The sequence below is a fragment of the Natator depressus genome, chromosome 6, assembly GCF_965152275.1.
Source record: "Natator depressus isolate rNatDep1 chromosome 6, rNatDep2.hap1, whole genome shotgun sequence".
In the NCBI taxonomy this organism is placed as follows: Eukaryota; Metazoa; Chordata; order Testudines; family Cheloniidae; genus Natator; species Natator depressus.
In genome coordinates this window covers 7726210-7747974 of record NC_134239.1, presented here as the reverse complement: position 1 = coordinate 7747974, position 21765 = coordinate 7726210, and the positions used below count along the sequence as shown (strand labels likewise).

At 47.0% G+C, this 21765-nt stretch overlaps 1 protein-coding gene across 1 annotated transcript; it reads left to right on the top strand.

Moving 5' to 3' along the window:
* Positions 1-592: 592 nt before the first annotated feature.
* LOC141989332 (up-regulator of cell proliferation-like) lies at positions 593-20977 on the top strand. The gene is given in 4 exon segments (XM_074955846.1): positions 593-599; positions 9667-9723; positions 16222-18618; positions 18621-20977. Coding segments are annotated over 4 exon segments (4818 nt in total).
* Positions 20978-21765: the final 788 nt, after the last annotated feature.

The window sequence follows — 21765 nt, the reverse complement described above, 5'->3', positions numbered from 1 at the left end:
GCACAAGAGAAAGTGTCTGAGAGAGTTGCAGGAGCTGCAGAGAAAGGAAGGAGCAGCAAGGATGGCTAGAGACAGAGAGTTTGGCAATAACCTTGGAGGAAAGACCCCGAGAGCAGAGACTAAGCCCAGCAGCAAAATTGCCTTATGCTGTTCTTCTCCTTTTGGTTTGTTGTCTCTTGGAAAATAAATAAAACCCGCCTGGAAGGGCCTGCGAGACTGATCTGTTGTGAGTGCAGCTGTAGAGCCCAGAGGAGGGAGAGATGGATGGCAGGGTGCTGCAGATAGACTCGGGCCACAAGGGGATGCTTGGGAGGAGGTCATGAGCAGGGGAGGAGTGGGGTTTGGGAGGAGACTGCTCTACAACAGGGCCAAACGGGAACACTGAATTTGTGCACCCACCAGCTTTCCTAGTGTTTCAAGTTCTAGACTCCAACCTGGTCGGAAGGTGGCTGTTCAGAACCATCCATAAGTCACGTTTAATTGGGCTGCAAAGTTTCACAGGCACAAGGTCATGCTCCCAGAGTTCAAATACACTGGAAAACCAGCATCGTACATTACAAGTAGCACCCTGGGCTGGCAAAGAGGATGGAACATGGCAGGTACCATTGCTGGAGCAGGGATGCTGCACGCTGGGGACCAAGTCATGCTCTCCGCCACACTGTTACAGCCCCTTGGCAATCAATGATGAGAATGATGTTAAACCTACTCAGGATCATTACACCAGCACAGTGTTGCCACAAAAGAATGCAGGCTGGCCATACCTTGACGTTCCCCTGGATTGCTCCAACCTGCCTCGTGTGACAGGCGCTGGGTCAGGGACGCAGGGGATGGGTTTCTACATCAGCCACAGAGCCCATATCCCCGCAGTGGCAAAAACTTTTGCACAACTTTTCAAGATAATGCATCTGCATGTGATTATCCTGTGTCCCCAAGAGAAATACGGTCATTTTTAATGAGTCTGTCTGTGCTTGTCTTGATGATCAGAGCTCCAAAGTGCTACAGGGATCCTCTCCCAAAATGATGATTTCAAAGTATAGGATGGAAGTATGTTTATGTTTGGCATAGCAAGAAAGACAGCCTCTCTCAGAAGGTAGGAGTGAACATTATTACTATTACAATAGAACCATCTCCCTTTGTTAGTTACATCAGGAAATAGCTCTTTTCAGGTCACCTTGCCCAAGGCAGAAATTTGCACAAGTCAACTTGTTGATTCTCTGAATCTGAAATGCAGCCATATTTTTCTTTCAGGATAAAATTATAGTCTTGAAGGGGCACTGCTCTCTGGTGAGGACATCAGAAGATGTGGGAACAGAAAGGAGATTGTTCTTAGTCTTTCACATGACTTCTCTCTCGTAGTCCATACCTTGGGTGACTTTCTGAGTGGATTAGTGCAACGTTCTCTACCATGAGTAACTCAGCCCAAGCACAGATACTGCCCAATGCAGCTGTCCACTAAATTGAAGGGGATATTACACCGAGGATGAAATCCTGGGCCATTGAAACCAATGGGAATTTTGCCATAGACTTCAATGAGGCGAAGATTAAATATGTGGGGAGTGATGATTGAGCATTCTCACTGGGGAGTCTTCTAATCCTACAGGTCATTTCCCTGAGTACACACGTCGAAACTCTGAGTGCAGTGCAGCTCTGTCTCTGAGTGCAGTGTGGAGGTTTGGTTGTGATGAGCACGGCATGTTGGAATGCATGTTCATTAACACTTTGTCTCTGCTCAGCACAGGAGTGATGTTCTACAGTGTCTACAATGGCTGACCAATCCTATTCAACTTATTCATAAATGATCTGGAGAAAGGGGTAAACAGTGAGGTAGCAAAGTTTGCAGATTATGCTAAACGGCTCAAGATAGTTAAGACCAAAGCAGACTGTGAAGAACTTCAAAAAGATCTCACAAAACTAAGTGATTGGGCAACAAAATGGCAAATGAAATGTAATGTGGATAAATGGAAAGTAATGCACATTGGAAAAAATAACTCCAACTATACATACAATATGATGGGGGCTAATTTAGCTACAACTAATCAGGAGAAAAATCTTGGAGTCATCGTGGATAGTTCTCTGAAGATGTCCATGCAGTGTGCAGCGGCAGTCAAAAAAAGCAAACGGGATGTTTGGAATCATTAAAAAAGGGATAGAGAATAAGACGGAGACTATCTTATTGACCTTACATAAATCCATGGTATGCCCACATCTTGAATACTGCATACAGATGTGGTCCCCTCCTCTCAAAAAAGATATACTGTGTGGTAAACCCAGGACAAACCGCTCCAAAGGGCGGGGTAGTAATTAGTCCCAGGGGATTAAAAGGCCCCTCCCTATCCACTGAGGAGAGCTAACCAGGGGGCAATAAGGTTCAGCTGGAAAAGGGGTTGCTAGGGAACCAATTAGGTTCAGCTGACTCCAACTAGTTGGGACCTTTTTAAACCCTCCCCGGGGTGGAAGGAGAGGGAGAGTGAGGGGAACAGGGAAGTTGCCAGTAGGCTGTTTGCAGCAAGACACCAGACCTTCCCAGTAGGGAGGCTGCACTCGCTCCCCAGAAGGGAAAGGAAACAAGCACAAGGGACCGACTGAGGAGAGGAGTAGCAGGACCCTGTGCCACCTATAAGGATTTGCCTTGCCCCAAACCTAAGTCTCCAAGTCTAAAAAGGACTGAGCCTGCTGAGGTGAACAAGGTATTTTGCCACAACTGGCGTTAGGAAAGGTTCAGAGAAGGGCAACTAAAATGATAAGGGGTTTGGAATGGGTCCCCTATGAGGAGAGACTAAAGGGGCTAGGACTTTTCAGCTTGGAAAAGAGGAGACTAAGGGGGGATATGATAGAGGTCTATAAAATCATGAGTGGTGTGGAGAAAGTGAATAAGGGGAAGTTATTTACTTGTTCCCACAGGGGCCACCAAATGAAATTAATGGGCAGCAGGTTTAAAACAAATAAAAGGAAGTTCTTCACACAGTGCACAGCCAACCTGTGGAACTCCTTGCCTGAGGAGGTTGTGAAGGCTAGGACTATAACAGCGTTGAAAAGAGAACTGGATAAACACATGGAGGTTAAGTCCATTAATGGCTATTAGCCAGGATGGGTAAGGAATGGTGTCCCAAGCCTCCCTCTGTCAGAGGGTGGAGATGGATGGCAGGAGAGAGATCACTGATCATTACCTGTTAGGTTCACTCCCTCTGGGGCACCTGGCATTGGCCACTGTCGGTAGACAGGATACTGGGCTGCATGGACCTTTGGTCTTACTCAGTATGGCCATTCTTATGATTTCAATCTCTTACCTAGCAGCCTAAATTTGGCCTTCAGGACCTCTCTCCTATCCTTCCCTATGTCATTGGTACCTATATGTACCATGACCACCGGCTCCTCCCCAGCACTACACATACGTCTATCTAGATGTCTTGTGAATGAAATGTTATGTCTGAACATTTAAATTCACTGCTGCAGTGGTTCTCCAGCTGTGGTCCAGATAATACTTGCTGGTGATCCATTTGTATGGTTTTACTCAATATTTCATTGCTTTTGTGGTTTTGATGTGGGTGGCGTTTGTCCTTATCAACCTTAACTGTTTTGAATGATTCTCTTTACATTTGAAAATCAGGAAAAAAATGGAGACATAGAGAGTACATAGAGACTAGTTCTAAAGCATCCCCTTCCCCAAGTCTCACCCAAATACCCTCACCATTCCTGCTGCAAGTCCAGCTCTGACAACCCACGTGTGGTTTGTGAGATTTGTTCTTTCAACTGGCAAACCATCTGTGATTTGCCAGCCAGTGCTGCTGTCAGAGGAGCACAGGAGGTGGAAGCCATGTTCCTCAGAGCTACTCAGGTGCAACCTTCCCCTCCATGCCACCTGTGATATTTGGAGGGTACTGGTTTTTGCACATCTCTCAGCCGTCCATCTCTGATGGCAGAGTTCTTTGTGGCCTTTATCTTCACTGCAAGAGTTAGCTAGACTTCGTATACTCAAGTTACTGCACTTGAGCTAGCCTAGCTCTAGTGAGAGCAACCACACTTCAAAACAACACTGGAGTAACACAGAACGATTTGAGTAGCAGAGCGATTGGATTAGGTGCTGCTGAGAGGTAACACTGGATTATTAGCTGGAGCTTCAGCGGCATGCACACACACGCACAAGGTAGCTAACCTGAGTTTAATCTACACTTAACTACAGCTAGAGATTCTTGTTTGTGGACAAGAGTCTAGTTGGGGTAACACGCAAGTTATTACTTAAACTAACTGTGCTGTGAAGACACACCCTGAGAACTGCACATCTTTGACTGACCAGCAGCCCAGCTGCGTTCTTTGGAACAGGACCTAGATGGCTCCAAATGATTTTATATATCAGTTTTCACTGACTGCTGCTCCTTCTACCCATCATTAATTGGCTGATTACTTGTAAGCATCCTACACAGAGCAAAAGTATTAAAAAATGGTAAAAATGCCTGATTCTACATAGACTCATAGAATTTTAAGTCTCAAAGGGACCATTATGATCATCTAGTCTGACCTCCTGCACATTGTGGGCCATAGAACCACACCCACCCCTTCCTGTAATAGACCCAGAACCTCTGGCTGAGTTACTGAAATCCTCAAATCTTGATTTGAAGACTTCAGACCAGCAAGTGACTCCAAGCTGCGGAGGAAGCAAAAAAAAAAAAAAAAAAAAAAGGCCAGTTTCTCTCCCAATCTGACCTGGGGAGGAAGTCCTTCCCAGCCCCAAATAAGGCAGTCAGTTAGACCCTGGGCATGTGGGTGAGATCCAGCAGCCTGGGAAACAAATCACTATAATAACACAGAGCCCTTCCCATCTAGTGTCCCATCTCCAGTCATTGGAGATATTTGCTAATAGCAGTCGTGGCTGACCATATGCCATTGTTGGCAACCTCATCCTATTATCCCCTCCATAAACTTATCAAGTTCAATCTTGAACAAGGTTAGTTTTTTTGCCCCCACTACTCTTCTTGGAAGACTGTTCCAGAACTTCACTCCTCTGATAGTTAGAAACCTTCATCTAATTTCAAGCCTAAACTTATTGATATAAACTGGCTATCCATTTGTTCTTGTGCCAACGTTAGGACTTGACTTAAAATAACTCCTCTCCCTCCCTGGTGTTTAGCCCTCTGATTCATTTATAGAGAGCTGTTATATCTCCCCTCAGCCTTCATTCTGTTAGATTAAACAAGCCAAGCTCCTTAAGACTCCTCTCCTAAGGTAGGTTCTCCAGTCCTCTGATCATCCCAGTAGCCCTTCTCTGCGCCTCTTCCAATATGAATTTGTCTTTCTTAAACACAGGAGGCCAGAACTGCACCCAGTATTCCAGATGAGGTCTCACCAGTGCCTTGTATAATGGCAGTAACACTTCCCTGTCTCGACTGGAAATATCTCGCCTGATGCAAGGTCAGTTCTGGGCGCCACATTTCAGGAAAGAAATGTCCACATGTTTGTTGACCCCTTCAAAGAACTTATGCTCAAAGATTTCAGGAAAGATGTGGACAAATTAGAAAGAGTCCAAAAAGCAATGAAAATGATTAAAGATCTAGAAAACATGACCTGTGAGGGAAGACAGGGGTTTGTTTAGTCTGGAAAAGAGAAGACTGAGAGGGGACATGACAACAGTTTTCAAGTACATAAAAGGTTGTTACAAGGAGGAGGGAGAAAAATTGTTCTCCTTAACCTCTGAGGATAGGACAAGGAGCAATGGGATTAAATTGCAGCAAGGGAGGTTTAGGCTGGACATTAGGGGAAAACTTCCTAACTGTCAGGGTGGTTAGGCACTGGAATAAATTGCCCAGGGAGGTTGTGGAATCTCCATCCTTGGAGATTTTAAAGAGCAGGTTAGACAAACACCTGCCAGGGATAGTCTAGATCAGTGTTCTCAACCAGGGGCTGCAGAGCCCTTTCAGGGGGCTGCAGAGCCCCGGGGCTGAAACCTGGCACAGCGAGCACCAGTGCTGAAGCCGGGAGCGGCGCAGGGCTGAAGCCAGCAGCCCTCACCCACACCCCAAGCCAGGGGGGCTGAAGCTGGGAGCCCCAACACCTGCCCCCTGAAGCTGGGAGTTGCACTGGGAGCCCTCCTGCCATTACACAGCCCATAGCTACCCCTTCCCTGCACCCTGAGCTACCCCCTTCCTGTACACAGCCCTTAGCTATCCCCTCCCTGCACCTGGAGCGATCCCCTGCCTGCACACAGCCCAAAGCTACCCCTTCCCTGCACCCTGAGCTACCCCCTTCCCATACACAGCCCTTTAGCTATCCCCTCCTTGCACCCTGAGCTATTCCCTCACTTCACACAGCCCCTAGCTACTCCCCTGCCTGCACCTTGAAATGTTTTAAAACTTTTTGAACTGAGTCCCCCCTTTGAGTTATATTTTTTTTATTGCATCCCCCCACTACCCAGACAGCTGGGTGGCCTCCTAAGTGAGTCAGGGGGTGGAGGGGGCACGCTGTCCCTGGACCCTGCTGTGCAGAGCTGGCTTGATCCCTGCCAGCCCTTGCCACCCCGAAATAGAAGTAAATATATGCCTATGCCCAAGGATGTCCCCCAGCCCAGAGCCCTGCACTCCCTGCCTCCTGCGCCGAGCCCTGGTGTTGAAGGGGGCCTCAGCAAGAAAAAGGTTGAGAACCCCTGGTCTAGATAATACTTAGTCCTGCCGTGAGTGCAGGGGACTGGACTAGACGACCTCTCGAGGTCCCTTCCAGTCCTATGATTCTATGCATCCTAGGATTCCATTAGCCTTTTTCAAGGCCATATCATATTGGTGGCTCATAGTCATCCCGTGATCAATCCATACACCCAAGTCTTTCTCCTCCTCTGTCACTTTCAAGGGATATGTCCCCTTCTTATAGCAAAAATTCTTGTTGTTAGTCCCTAAGTATATTACCTTGCACTTTTCACTATTAGATTTCATCCCATTTCTATCACTCCCGTTTTCAAGGTCATCCAGATCTTGTATGATATTCCAGTCCTCCTCCGTATTGGCAATACCTCCCAACTGTGTGTCTTCTGCAAATTTAATTAGCACACTCCTACTTTTCGTGCCAAGTTCATTAATGAAAATGTTAAATAAGATTGGTCCCAAGACCAATCCCTGAGCAACTCCACTAGTAAACTCCCTGCAGCCTGACAGTTCACCTTCCAGTACAATCCATTGTAGTCTCCCCTTTAACTGGTTCCTTACCTACCTTTCAATTTTCATATTAATCCCCATCTTTTCCAATTGAACTAATAACTTCCCATGTGGAACTGTATCAAATGCCTAACTGAAATTCAGGCAGACTAGATCTACTGCATTTCTTTTGTCTAGAAAATCTGTTATCTTCTGGCATAGTCTTTCTTTTGCAAACCATGTTGTATTTTATCCCAATTACTGTTTGCCTCTATGTCTTTAACTATTCTTTCTTTCAAAATTTCTTCTAAGACCTTGCATACAGCTGAGGTTAAAATAAGAGGCCTGGATCACTTTTTTCTCTTTTCTTAAATATAGGTACTATATTTGCAATTCTCCAGTCATAGGGAAAATTGTTCCAGTGAGAATCTAGCAGCATAATTTTTCCCATGTGGAGGACAATCAGTGGATTATATTGGAATTGGAAAAGGTTCAGAAAAGGGCAACAAAAACTATTAGGGGTATGGAACAACTTCCTTATGTGGAGAGATTAATAAGACTGGGACTTTTCAGCTTGGAAAAGAGATGGCTAAGGGGAGATATGATTGAGGTCTATAAAATCAGGACTGGTGTAGAGAAAGTAGACAAGGAAGTGTTGTTTACTACTTCTCATAACACAAGAACTAGGGGTCACCAAATGAAATTAATAGGCAGAAGGTTTAAAACAAAGAAAAGGAAGTATTTCTTCACACATTGCACAGTCAACCTGTGGAACTCCTTGCCAGAGGATGTTGTGAAGGCCAAGACCATAATAGGGTTCAAAAAAGAACTAGATAAATTCATGGAGGATAGGTCCATCAATGGCTATTAGCCAGGATGGGCAGGGAGGGTGTCCCTAGGCTGTCTTTGGCAGAAGCTGGGAATGACCGACAGGGGATGGATCACTTGATGATTACCTGGTCTGTTCATTCCATCTGGGGCACCTGGCACTGGCCACTGTCAGAAGACAGGATACTGGGCTAGATGGACCTTTGGTCTGGCCCAGTATGGCCGTTCTTATGGATTCTTTCCTGTTCCGATTAGGATCCACTTCAGCCTCAGGTCCACATCCCATATCTTAGCTCCTGTCAGACAGCACAGCCTTCTGTTCTCTGGATCAGCTCCGGTGACAGGCCTGTCTTCTTAGTAGGACGTTCCCGGTCACATAGACCTCTCTCTTCCTGGTGTTGGTTCAATTCTCCAGCCTTCCCCCTTGTGATCCCTCTGGCTGCAAGTCTCCCTGCCTTCTGTTCTCACTTGCAATCTTTGGCAAGTCTTCCTCTCTCCTCCTGGGGCTCTGAACTCTGGCTACCTCCATTGACTCTTCTCCTCTTCTTGTGGGTGACTAGCTACTCTTCTCTTCTTCCTTGCCCATCCATTTTCTGTTACTGCCTGCCTCTCCCCTTTATCCAGCTCAGCAAACCTGTTCCTCGGCTCTATTTCTTGTTCGCTAGCTGGTCTTTTCCTCTGCCTTGTTTTCATAGTCACATGCTTCCACTGGCCACTCTCCTCATTTAGCAGCCTACATTCACAGCTCTTCAATTTAGCTTGCATTGAGTCTTGACTTTTCTCTTCAGCTTCCTCTCACCTTCCTTCCATCCTCTGCTCAAATCCTCTTTGAAACTCAACCATGGCTTCTAAAAGCATCTCCAAACCTCTGATCCGCTCTTCAATCAAATCTAGCAGGCATAAAAAGGAAGCAGCTTTCAGGTACCCTCCGCAGAATGACATAAATCCTGCAGCTTCCACATCACTCATCTTCATTGTCTCGTCCATTTCTTGGGTCCCTACCGTGGCTGCTTCTGTAGCTGTCATAGCCTTCCCTCCTCAGCACCTGTCAAAAACAACAACAACACACACACACCCCTTCCCGCAAACTCCCCTTACAAGCTCCCTCTCAAACTTCCCTGTTGTCAGCTCTGTTTTTTGGCTTTGTGTTGCTGCTCATGTGCCGCTGGCTGCTTGGCTGCCTTTATAGGGTCCCTAATCAGGGATGCCTGGCCCCCTAATCAGGGCTCAGCTTTCATCAAAGGCTCTGCTTCTCTCACAACACACTGCCTGCTACCAGACTGCAAACTGAAAAAACATCCCCCTCTATTGCTAAAACCAGTTGCCCTGTATTGGTGCTGATCTATGGTTTTAATTTTCCTAGTAGAGACAAGGCCCAAGGGAAGATTTAACCAGCAGCAAATGCATTTGTTACAAAGATGAGGTTAGCATCTAGCAACATTTCAAACAGAGAAACAAAACGAAAGCATCACTAAGACCAAAAACAGCCAGGAACAGGTGGGGATTTTTCTGGCAGGGAGACTTGAAGACGCCTAGTATTTTTGCATACTGTCTGTTCTCCAAGTGTTTATCCAGTCCTAATTTTCTATGACCCAGGTGATGGGGCTCCAACCTTCCCCCTAGGAAGATGATTCCACGGCTTCATAGGTCTCACTGTCAGGAAGTTTTTCTGGATATTGAGCCTAATCTTTTCTTTCATTAAATTTCATCCTGTTTCTCCTAGCTGTTTCCCAGGGCTCTAAGGGAGACACCAGAGAAGAGCTGGAGGAGAGGACAGAAGGTGAGCCACCAGGGGAATGGCGAAGGGAAAAGGGAGGAGCAGCAGCACTCACCAATGGATGGAGAAAAGAGGCAGGATGAGAGGATGGGCTGTGGAAATAAGACATGATGTCATAAATATAAAGGGAAGGGTAACCACCTTTCTGTTTATAGTGCTATAAAATCCCTCCTGGCCAGAGGTAAAACCCTTTCACCTATATAGGGTTAAGAAGCCAGGATAACCTCACTGGCACCTGACCAAATGACCAATGAGGAGACAAGATACTTTCAAAGCTGGAGGGGGGAGGAACAAAGGGTCTGTCTGTCTGTGTAATGCTTTTGCTGGGAACAGAACAGGAATGGAGTCTTAGAACTTGTTAGTAATTTAGCTAGAAATGCGTTAGATTTCCTTTTGTTTAAATGGCTGGTAAATAAGCTGTGCTGAATGGCATGTATAGTCCTGTTTTGGTGTCTTTTTGTAACTAAAGGTTTTGCCTAGAGGGATTCTCTATGTTTTGAATCTGATTACCCTGTAAGGTATTTACCATCCTGATTTTACAGAGGTGATTCTTTTACTTTTTCTTTCATTAAAATTCTTCTTTTAAGATCCTGATTGCTTTTTCATTGTTCTTAAGATCCAAGGGTTTGGGTCTGTGGTCACCTATGCAAATTGGTGAGGATTTTTACCAAACCTTCCCCAGGAAGTGGGGTGCAAGGGTTGGGAGGATTTTGGGGGGAAAGATGTGTCCAAACTACTTTTTCTCAGGAACCCAGATAAAGTTTGGTGGTGGCAGTGGAAGTCTAAGGGCAAAAGGGTAAAATAGTTTATACCTTGGGGAAGTTTTAACCTAAGCTGGTAAAAGTAAGCTTAGGAGGTTTTCATGCAGGTCCCCACATCTATACCCTAGAGTTCAGAATGGGGAAGGAACCTTGACACACCCACTCCAACTCCCTGGTTTAGATAAACCACAAACAAGTTTATTAACCACAAAAGATAAATTTTAAGTGAGTATAAGGGATAGCAAACAGATCAAAGCAGATTACCTAGCAAATAAACTAAACACACAAACTAAACTTCTTATACTAAATATACTGGATATGAATTAGCAGATTCTCACCCTAAGAGATGATACAAGCAGGCTGAAGATTCTTAAGGGGCAAGCTGCACTTGCTTTACATCTTAGAACCCCCCAGGTGTTTCCTTCACAGGCTAGAAATCCCTTTAGCCTGGGTCCTGCGCTTCCCCCAGTTCAGTCTTTGTTCTTGCGTGTTTCCAAGACTCTTCTTGGGTGGGGAGTGAAGAACCCTTATGATGTCACTCCCCATCTTATATAGCTTTTTCATATGGCAGGACAGTGGCGGATTTAGAGTTAGTGGAGCCCTGTGCTCAGCTTCATTTTTGGGCCCCCCCCTTGGGACCCAGCCAAGAAAAAGAACATTCTCTCTTATCTCCCCCCCCCGCCCGGCCCCGCTGTTCATTCTTTTGTTCTTCATTGTCCTCCTATAAGAAATAGGAAGAAAATGAAAATAAAGTGAGGTACCTTGATTGTTTTTGTAGTCTAACTTATTTTTCCACAGACCACTTGAAAATTGCTGAGGGTCTCAATGGATCACTTAATGATCTTTCCAAATATTGTTTGTACCATTAGCTAACTATTGTAAAGTGCTTTGGATAAGAGTGCTTATTAAACAAAATGTAAAAAAAGTTGGGGTGCAGGGTCTGTCCAGGAGTTAGGATGTGGGAGGAGGCTCAGAACTGGGGCAGGGGGTTGGGGTGTTGAGCGCTTACTTGGGGCAGCTCCTGTTTGGTGCAAGGGGTGCAGGTGGGGATGTGGGGTGGGGGTGAAGGAGCTCCTGTTTGGTGAGAGTGGGATGTGGGGAGGTGCAGGAGTCAGGGCTGGGGTTGTGTGAGGGGGTGCGGGAGTCAGGGAGGGCAGGGGGCTGGGCAGTGTGTGAGGGGGTGCGGGAGTCAGGGAGGGCGGCGGGGGCTGGGCGGTGTGTGAAGGGGTGCTGGAGTCAGGGAGGGTGGCAGGGGGCTCCCTGTGTGTGAAGGGGGTGAATAAATTGGGGCTGGGGTTGTGGGGCTGGGGGCGTATGTGTAGAGGGAGTGCAAGGGCCCCACCTCTGCTCCGTCCTGCCCAGATTCCAGCCCTTCACCAAGTCCCTGCTCCCAAGTGCGCTACAGCCCTGCTCCTCCCCCTCCCTCCTGGAGCATCCTGAGCGCTGGCAAACAGCTGTTTGGAGGCAGGGGAAGTGCTGGGAGGGTGGGGGAGGAGAGGGGATGTGGCGCGCTCGGGGAGGGGGGAGATTGGCTGCCAGTGGGGGCGGGTGAAGCCTGCAGCAGGAGCCAGCAGGATCAAGCTTCTGCCCCTGCAGCTGCCCAGCCCTGGGGCCCCCTGTTGTTGGGGGGTTCCTGTGCCAGGGCACCCTGTGTTTTATGGTAAATCCTCCTCTGGGCGAGGGGCAAGAGCACAGCAGGGCATGGGCAGGGAGGATTGGTCCCCAGCTGGAGCAAGGCAGGGGCGGGGGGGCAAAAGCACAGCGGGGCAGGAGCTAGGGTTGCTCCCTGGAGCAAGGGAGGGACCAGGGGTAAACCGCAAGCGCAGCAGAGCTGGGGAGGGGGTAAACAGGATCCCACCCACACACCTACCCACATAGAGCGGGTACCTACTTTCTCCCTGGTCCTAGCCCCCCACCCTTCCTCTGCTGCAGAGCAGCTGAGCGGCAAGCAGGGACTCCATCCCCTCCACTCCACTCCGGGCGGTTGGTTGACAGCCCCTGGCTTTGGGGTTCCTGAGCCCAGGGGAGCCTGAAGCGGCAGACTGTCCATCACCGGCAACCCGGAGGAGCGGCAAGGCATGTGGTGGGGAGACGAAAGGAGCCCTCAGCCGGACAGCTGAGAGGAGGAGCGATGGGCGGGAGCAGGGGGAGGAGAAGTCCAGGGTCCAGGTCGTCCGGGGAAGGGGCTGGAGAGGAGATCCAGCACTGCGGCTGCTGGGCTGTAGCGGAGGTGGAGTGCCGGGCCCGGGGGGGCCCCTGCTGTGCACGGACCCAGTGCCATGGTGCCTTTGGCACCATTATAAATCCAGTACTGCCCCCCACCAGTGACAGCAGTCTGCCTGCCGCTGTGTTCCTAGTGCCGGGCAGAACAGGAGCATTCCAATGATTTGTTCTTTGTTCCCCAAAGAGAGCAGCACACTCAGCTGTCAGATACTTCTCAGAGCTTTGAAAGGGGAGGGACACATGCCTGCAGGGCAGCAGAAATCAAAACACTGAACAGAGCGATCAGAACTGGCATTGTGGGATACTGGCGGAAGCCAGTTCTGTCCACAAAACAAACAGCAGTGTCTACGCTGGCTCTTTGTCAACAATAAAGGGAGGGGGAAAGAAAAAACTCTCTCTTAGGGTGGACATTTTTTGTTGCCGAAACCAGACGTTTTTCCCAGCAAAAGTCGCATTGCAGTGTGAACGCTCTCACTGTTTTGTCGCCAAAAGGCAGTTTTTGGCGACAAAACTTAGTAGGGTAGACAAGGCCTGAGCCTTGCTGGGGTGAAGTATCACGGAACTGTTGCAGCTGGAGGAGACTCCTAGAGGTGGAGGTGGGTTCGATTCCCCCCAGTGCTGCTGGGAGCGCGCCAGCCAGGGGCTCCTAGCTGCAAGTCACAGTCAGTAGAGGATTAACACATGGGCCCATGGGGCCCATGCCCAGAGGCCCTGGCCAATTTGAAAAATGGGTGTCCTGAGCCTTGGAAGGAGCCACAGGGTGGAAGCCCTGAGCCCCAGCAGGAGCTGCAGATGGGACAGCAGCCCCAAGCCTGGGGATTCTCAGCTAGACATTGCCCCACCTTTCTAGCCTGTGGAGTCTGATCTGGTAGCATTCTCAGAGCATGCCTGCTGGCTCAAGCCTTGCACAAAAGACAGCCCAGGGCAACCAGACTGGTGATCTTTTGAGCTGGATGGAATATGCATCCCCCAGAATACTCAATAGGGCAATCGCCTGTGATGTGGGAGGCCCCTTTTCAAAAACCCAGTCTGGCTGATTTCAAGGAGGGACTTGAACTTGGATCTCCCACACTCCAGCAGGCTTTTGGCTATAATGGGGTGGGGTCTCTCAGCGGATGACCTAGTTTAGGAGCCTAACTTCAGGAGAGGGTTTACAGCTGAGAATCCTGAGCAGATATAGGCATCTCTCTCTGGCCCAGAGTTAAGTATCTAATTACCTTTGAGGGGCAGGGCTTAGGTCCCACCCTTTTCATCAGTATTTCATTTTGGTTCCTGGCTCAGCATGCTGACTTCTGTGAATCCCATTTCTAGGTGTCTACTCTCCCCATGCATTATATAGGGAGCCTGGGATCCTAGCTCGGGACTGAGGAGTCCAGTGGGCAGCAGGGCGCTTAAAAATTATGTGTTGCAATGCTGAGTGTTGCAACGCCTAAAGTCCCTTTGTGGATAACATGCATTGAACAGTGAATTACCATTCCCCACACACATACACATCTATTGGGGTTGGTCCTGCTTTGAGCAGGGGGTTGGACTAGATGACCTCCTGAGGTCTCTTCCAACCCTAATCGTCTATGATTTAGCCCCCCCCCCCACTGTCTGTAGTTGGATGGCCATCAGAGATACACAATTAAGGAGACTCTGCTACTGCAGAACACAAATCCCCTGCATACTTACAGAGCTGAGGCTCTCCACTGACACTCCTCTGACTAACTGCATCTTAACATGACTCTGAAGTTTCAGACCTAGCAAGGAGTAACAGTGAGTGCAAAGACCAGCAAACTAAAAACCAGAATCCAACAATAAAATATAATGCCATGTAACACCTTCTCTAAAAAAACAGATACAAATCAAGTTAATTTCTGGCCTCACAAATGACCCATCTGCCTTGAGAGAGAACCCAGTTAACAATGTGAGAACCTCTCTACAATTTTACCCCTTCTCCTTGCACCCCTGTCCCCACATTTGCTTCCTGATTGGATTGATGTCCCAATAAAATCACCTAACCAACTAATCAATTTGGGGCTTTTCCTCTCCTTCAATAAATACATTTTGCTCCTCTCAGTAGCTCCTAATGCTGTAACTCCTATCATTGCTCCTAGTGAAAATGAGCAGACAGTTACCACTCGGCTTTCTCACGCCCTACTCCCACCTGGGAAAAATAAAGAGCTGAGAAATCCATGTGCCCTGCTCCCCACCTCCCTGTCACAGGCCTCCCTGCCACTCTTTTCACTGCTCACTCACCTCACTGTGTCATGGGCCTACTGCTTCCTGGTCACAGGTCCCTACCAGGAAAGTGACACCTTGGACGATTGCTCATTCACTCTCCCTCGTCTTCCTGCGATTTGGGCCCCGCATGCTGCTCCTGAGGTGGGATGGAGCTTTGCACGGGGGCTGTACCTGCACTCACACTCTAGGATTACTCTGATTCTGTGCCAAGAGGATTGAAAAGGCAGCGTGTATGTATGTTCTGACCTCAGCAACGCTCTATACTTTCAGTGGAGAGAGGAGCTCTTTTAGGGCCTGTCTACACTGGAGCTCGAAGTGCAATTTCCAGCTTGGGCAGACATACCCGCGCTAGCTTTGATCAAGCGAGCACACTAAAGGTAGACGCTAGCTGCGGTGGTGTGGGCTAGCTTCCTGAGCACGTACATAGGATCTCAGATGGGATTGTACGCGGGCATCCCACGACCCCGCCACTGTGGCTACACTTGTATTTTTATCACACTAGATCAAACAAAGCTAGCATGCCTATGTCTATTCCAGCTTGAAATTACACCTCCAGCTCCAGTCTGCATGTACCAATAAGGGATGAGGGCACCAGTCCCACCAGCCCCTCCCTCCAGAGACAGCCCTCTACCGTGATGCTGTAAAGAAGGTGGGGGGAGCACTGCCAGACTCTCCTTCCGCCCCTTCCCGACCCCCCACTGTTCCCTCATATGGCTGCTGGAGAGAAGGGAGAAAAGAACAGTATATGCTGTAAAGCAGTGGTTCTCAACCAGGGGTCTGGGGCCCCCTAGGGGGCCTTGAGCAGGTTTCAGGGGGGCCTCCAAGCAGGGCCAGCATTGGACTCGCTGGGGCCCAGGGCAGAAAGCTGAAGCCCCACTGCATGGGGCTGAAGCCCAGCTCCCTGAGCCCTGCCACCCGGGGCTGAAGCTGGAGCCTGAGCAATGTAACTTCGTGGGGGTCCCTGTGGTGTGGGGCCCCAGGCAATTGCCCTGCTTGCTACCCCCTAATGCTGCCCCCAGCTTTTATATGCAGAAAACCAGTTATTGTGGCAGAGGTGGGCTGTGGTGTTTTTATAGCATGTTGAGGAGGGCCTCAGAAAGAAAAAGGTTGAGAAGCCCTGCTGTAAAGGTTAGTTAAAGAAATAGAAGAGGGGGATTAGTTTATTAGCTTTAACTCCATTAGCCCCTAATTACTAGCCACCAATGGAATTTTCCTTTTAAATTATTAAGATTTTACATCATTAATTCCATCTCTAAAAATGTTCTGTCTGGGAATATCTAACTTCCGAAAGTCGTGAGAATCCTATTTTCATTTTGTTTTACAGAGAAAAATAAAGCTTTTCAAGGACTCCTTTCTCAGCTAAACCTGCAGGAATACCAAAGCACAAAACTCAGGCTGCAGCATGTCCTGGAAATTGGCTCAGAAAGTATAGAAAACTGGACTCCTCAGATGTTAGGGGATTTACCGTGGCATTTCCTGAGGAAACTAATGACTCTGAATGGGACAGCCAGAAACACAAGCCTTGTGCATAGAGCATATGATGATGAAGGAGGCAGTGAGGAGGCACAGATTGCAGGTGGAGATGTTTTTAGTTTTAGTGACACTGACATCAGAGAGTCTCTACATCCCCTCGATGTTCTCTGTGCCGTTCTGCTTTGCTCCGACAGTTTCCTACAGCAGGAGATCCTGTCCAAAATGTCCATGTGCCAGTTTGCCCTCCCTCTGCTGCTACCTCCCATCAACACTCCCAAGTGCACCCTACTGCTGTGGGCCATGAGGGACATTGTGAGGAAGTGGAGGCCGCACTCCCTGGCAGAGAGCAGAGGGTTCAGAGAGGAGAGCCTGGTGCTCACAGCAATGCCAACCATTTCCTTTGTGCGGCTGGGGAGCTGCAGCTTCTCCAAGTCCAAACTCCTCAATGAGGTTCTCAGCCCCTCCCAGCAGCACCACGATTTCTTTATCCATCGGGACATGGACTCTGGGAATGTCCCTCGGGAAATCGCAGATGGGCTGGTTGAGATTTCCTGGTATTTCCCTGCTGGGAGGGAGAATTCAGATCTTTTCCCAGAACCCGTTGCAGCTACAAATCTGCGTGGAGACATTGAATCTCACTGGCTGCAGTTCAGCTTTTTAACAGTGGTCTCCTCAGCAGTGTTCATAGTTACTGAGAGCATCAGTGAGAGACAATACACGCTGTTATCATCCCTGCAGGGATCAGCCACTAAATACTACTTCATCCTCAACTGCAAGAATGGAAATCCCAAGGAAACATTGGGATTCCTTAATAAGTTGGCTCCAGTGCTGAATCTGAGCAAATCGCAACTGCTGAAGAAAGACAGCACCACAAATAATGCAGGATTTGTTCAAAAACTGAAATATACAATAAAAAGCATAACAAGTTCACCTCCCGAGAGAATGAATTTGGAAGCCATGGCTGTGACTGCACGTGAACTAGGAATCCAGGTAGATGAGGACCGTAAGGAATGCCAGAGTGCAAGCAAGCGGGCGAGAGAAATCACTGTGGAAATAAAAGATGTGGCAAAGTACAAGAGGGAAATGCTGAGACTGCAGGGGGATCTCTGGGAAAAATTGGCTAAAGTGGAAAAAGAACTGTGCAGAATGAGAAGGCAAGGGGAGACTGCCACTGAAGACTATAAATGTCAACTGAGAGAGAAACGGTTGGAATTACGTAGACAGCAGAATCAATGTGACCTTACTGATGGATTGATTAAATTTATTAATGGAATAGAACAATTGCCTTTAATGGAGAAACATTACTTCCTGAAATGGATGAAGTTTAGCCTGGATCACATTGCTCGAGATAATCTTTTTAAACTACGGGATCAATATAAAGGGAAAAGTAAAATGGCAGGAGATGACCCACAAGCACTAACTATGCTGGATAAATTAATATCTACCACTTCCTTAGGGGTTGAGCATTTCATGCATGAGTTGGGGCAGTTCTATGAAGCTGAATGCTCAATGGTTAAAGAAGGAGACAAGGCAGAATGCCAAAGACATTTCATCCATCTCCCAGGCATAGCAGCTGACCTGATGCTGGAAGGGTTTCCTATGGAACTGTTAGATGGAGATTCATCCAACATCCCACTGCATTGGGTGACAGATGTTCTGACTGAGTTCCATGCCAAGCTGGGGGGAAGGTCCAGAATGGTGGTTCTGACAGTGCTGGGAGTACAGAGCACTGGGAAATCCACCCTCCTCAACACCATGTTCGGCCTGCAGTTTGCAGTGAGCAGTGGCCGATGTACGCGGGGAGCCTTCATGATGCTCATTAAAGTGGCAGAGAACTTTCAGCAGGAACTGGGCTGTGACTTCATCCTGGTGATAGACACAGAAGGCTTGAAAGCCCCTGAACTGGCCCTGCTGGAGGATAGTTATCAACATGACAATGAGCTGGCCACACTGGTGATTGAGTTAAGTGACATAACCATCGTTAACATGGCCATGGAGAATGCCACTGAAATGAAGGATATTCTGCAAATTGCGGTCCATGCCTTTCTCAGAATGGAGGAAATAGGGCAAAAAGCCAACTGCCAATTTGTGCATCAGAATGTCAGTGATGTGTCTGCGCATGAACAAAACATGAGGGACAGGAAGCACCTCCTAGAGCAGCTGAATGAAATGACCAAAGCTGCAGCTAGGATGGAAAAACAATGTAAAAAAGTGAAATGTTCATGTATTATGATGCAGAGAAACACAACTGGTACATCCCTGGGCTGTGGCATGGAGTCCCTCCCATGGCTCCAGTGAACATGGGATACAGTGAGAGGGTGTGTGAGCTAAAGAAATACCTGCTTGATTTTATAAAGAAACAGTCACGTAATAGAGCCCCTAAGGACATTCCCCAGTTTGTCAAATGGGTGGAGAGCCTGTGGAATGCTGTAAAACACGAGAACTTCATCTTCAGTTTCAGAAACAGCCTTGTAGCTGAAGCCTATAACCAGCTGTCTATGAAGTATTCCGAGTGGGAGTGGCATTTCCGCAAAGAGATACATCTCTGGGTATCTGAAAAGGAAACTGTCATTCAGAATCAGACATCAGAGAAACTACAGGCTAGTGCCTTATCCATGTTGAAAAATGAGGCACAGGAAAAACTGCAGCACGAGAAACAAAAAGTTTTGGATAATTTACAAGATTATTTTGAAAGTGGAGTTTCGAATCTGCACCTGATAGAAAAGTACAGAGAAGATTTTATCAGGAGTGCAAACAGCCTCAAAAACGAACTTGAGAGCTACTCCGAGCACAAGTGCGAGGTAGCAATTCGAATTCGAAAAGGCCAGCACAAGACAGAAAACATCCAGACCTCATACATGCAGATAATTGAAGGGAAAGTTGACAGGGTCTTGGATGAATGTAGGAATAAAAAACATAAACTAGAGCATGAGGAACTGAAATCAGAATTTGAAAACATGTGGAGAGAAACACTGTCAGAGTTGAAGTTCAGCAGCTTACAGAAACGTGAAGTTTATCGAGAGATGGAGTCCCAGTTGAGAAAGGACCTGGCAAATCGAGGGAGTGCCGTCAGGCAGAAGCTACAGGATTTAGGTAGTTTGTTGTTTCATGGAATTAACAATTTCAGAATGAAAAACAAGTACATAGATACAGCATGGATCAAAACTATGAAACAACTCTTGTCCACAGGGGAATGTGAAACAACTGTTCACGCAGAAGAACTTGCTAAATCCTTAATAGAAGAGGGTAAAAGATACTCGGAAGAAAAGGTAAATTCCAAAGTGGACTACGATGAAATCCATTGCAGGGAACTGCTGAACATGATCAATGAGAGGCTCCAACAGGAGGATGTTAAAAAACTCGGCACTACTGCTTGCTTTGAAGTTGACCTGAAAATTCATATTTTGGGGGAGGCGGCTTGGAGATTTCAGAAGATGCATGAAGATTTTATCCAACAAAATGATCCTCAGTGTCGTCTAGAGAAGCTGAAACCTCAGTATTTCTCCACCTTTACTGACCTGTATTTGGAAAAAGATGAGAACCAAACAAGGGCCAGGGATTTCTGTTATCAGTGTCTCAAACCTGCCTTGGTGGATTATATCAACAAAAGGCTAGGAATAGAGATAGTAGATGACATTCTCAACAAGGCAGAGTCCATTGAATATGGCAGCCGGACCTTTTTCCAGTTCACTGTACAGAAAAAGCTTCTGGAGGAGATGAACTTTGATAACTATGTGAAATATATGAAAAACTATGAAGAATTTGTCAAAACCTGGATTCAGAGACGGATGATGGATCATTACAGGGAGACTAAGCGTCTGGGAGAGTTGGAGAAAAAGATTCTATCTACAATAGTAAAGAAAGTGAGGGAAGTTCTGGAAAGCTCCAAAAATGGAAAAAATACCACAGTCTTAGCATTTTTAAACAACTTTTGTGAAGCGCTGCAGCAGGACCTAGTCATTTCCAAGGACAACTTACTTGGGATACAGTTTAAAAACACAGCAAAAACAGGCCAGTTTTGTGCTAATATTCAAACTTTTCTTCTGGATCTGGAACAAGAAATCTTACTCCAATTTGGTGGTTTGGATATTCAGGCCAAACTCTCCAATCTGTCATTAAAACCCCAGGATGAGATCTTCAAGCAAGTGTTTGGCTGTGGGAAGCAGTGTCCATTTTGTAAAGTCCCCTGTGAAGCAGGAGGCAGTGACCACAAGGAGCATTTTGCATCTGTGCATCGGCCACAAGGATTATGCGGTTACAGGTATCTTGATACACAAAAACTTGTCTATGATATATGCTCATCTGAAGTGGTTTCTGAGAACTCATTCCGAAATTCAGACACAAAAGGGAAACGTCATCCCTACAAAGATTATCGCATCTATTACCCAGACTGGCGCATTCAGCCAGATCCCAGCATTGAGGCTTCTGATTACTGGAAGTTTATTTTTCAGAAGTTCAATCACCAGTTAGCTAACCGTTATAATGCTAACCCAGCAGATCTCCCAAGAGACTGGGGAAAAATAACTGAAACTCGGGCACAGGAAGGCCTAAAAGAAGTCTTTAACATGAAATAAAAACATGGTGAGAGCCTGTTGAAATGGAATATACATATGTTTAAATATTTGAAACTTTCCTTAATTTTAAAAAATGGCATATTACAAAATATTCTGTATTGTATTTTTTAAGTCTCAGAACCTCATGTTCACTTCACAGCTTCTAAGTCGAGCTGACAGGTTTCTGATTTTTCATGTCACATGACAACTTATGATACAATGTACAGAGTGACTGCTATACAATTACTGCTAGGAACATAAGAACTGCCACACTTGACCAGAGCAGAGTGGACCATTTAGTCTACTATCCTGTCTCCGAGAGTGGGCAACACCAGATACTCCATAAGAAGATTCAAGGAACGCTGAATGGACAGTTGTGGAACAACAGAAATTTCTTCCTAACAAATTATTAGATTTCAAGGGAGGCCAGCAGCAACCACAATAATCATCTGCTAGTCTGGCTTTCAGCATAACACCTGGCCAGAGAATTCCGTCCAATAATTCCTGCTGCGGAAGAAATTATTCATCCATAATTGGTAAGAAGCAGCTCGTTATCAAACCAAGTAATTTGTGGTTGAACTAAGAAGAGCAGATATTTTAGAAGGAAACCCCAAATAATGATGAATTTACCAATGCACTGTTCCAGATCAGTTACTCTGACTGTAAAAGCTGAATTTTATTTTCAATTAAAAATCAATTTAACTTCAATTTCCAGACATTGGATCTTGTTCTACATTTGTTTGCTAAAAGAAAAGGAGGACTTGTGGCACCTTAGAGACTAACCAATTTATTTGAGGAGAAGCTTTCGT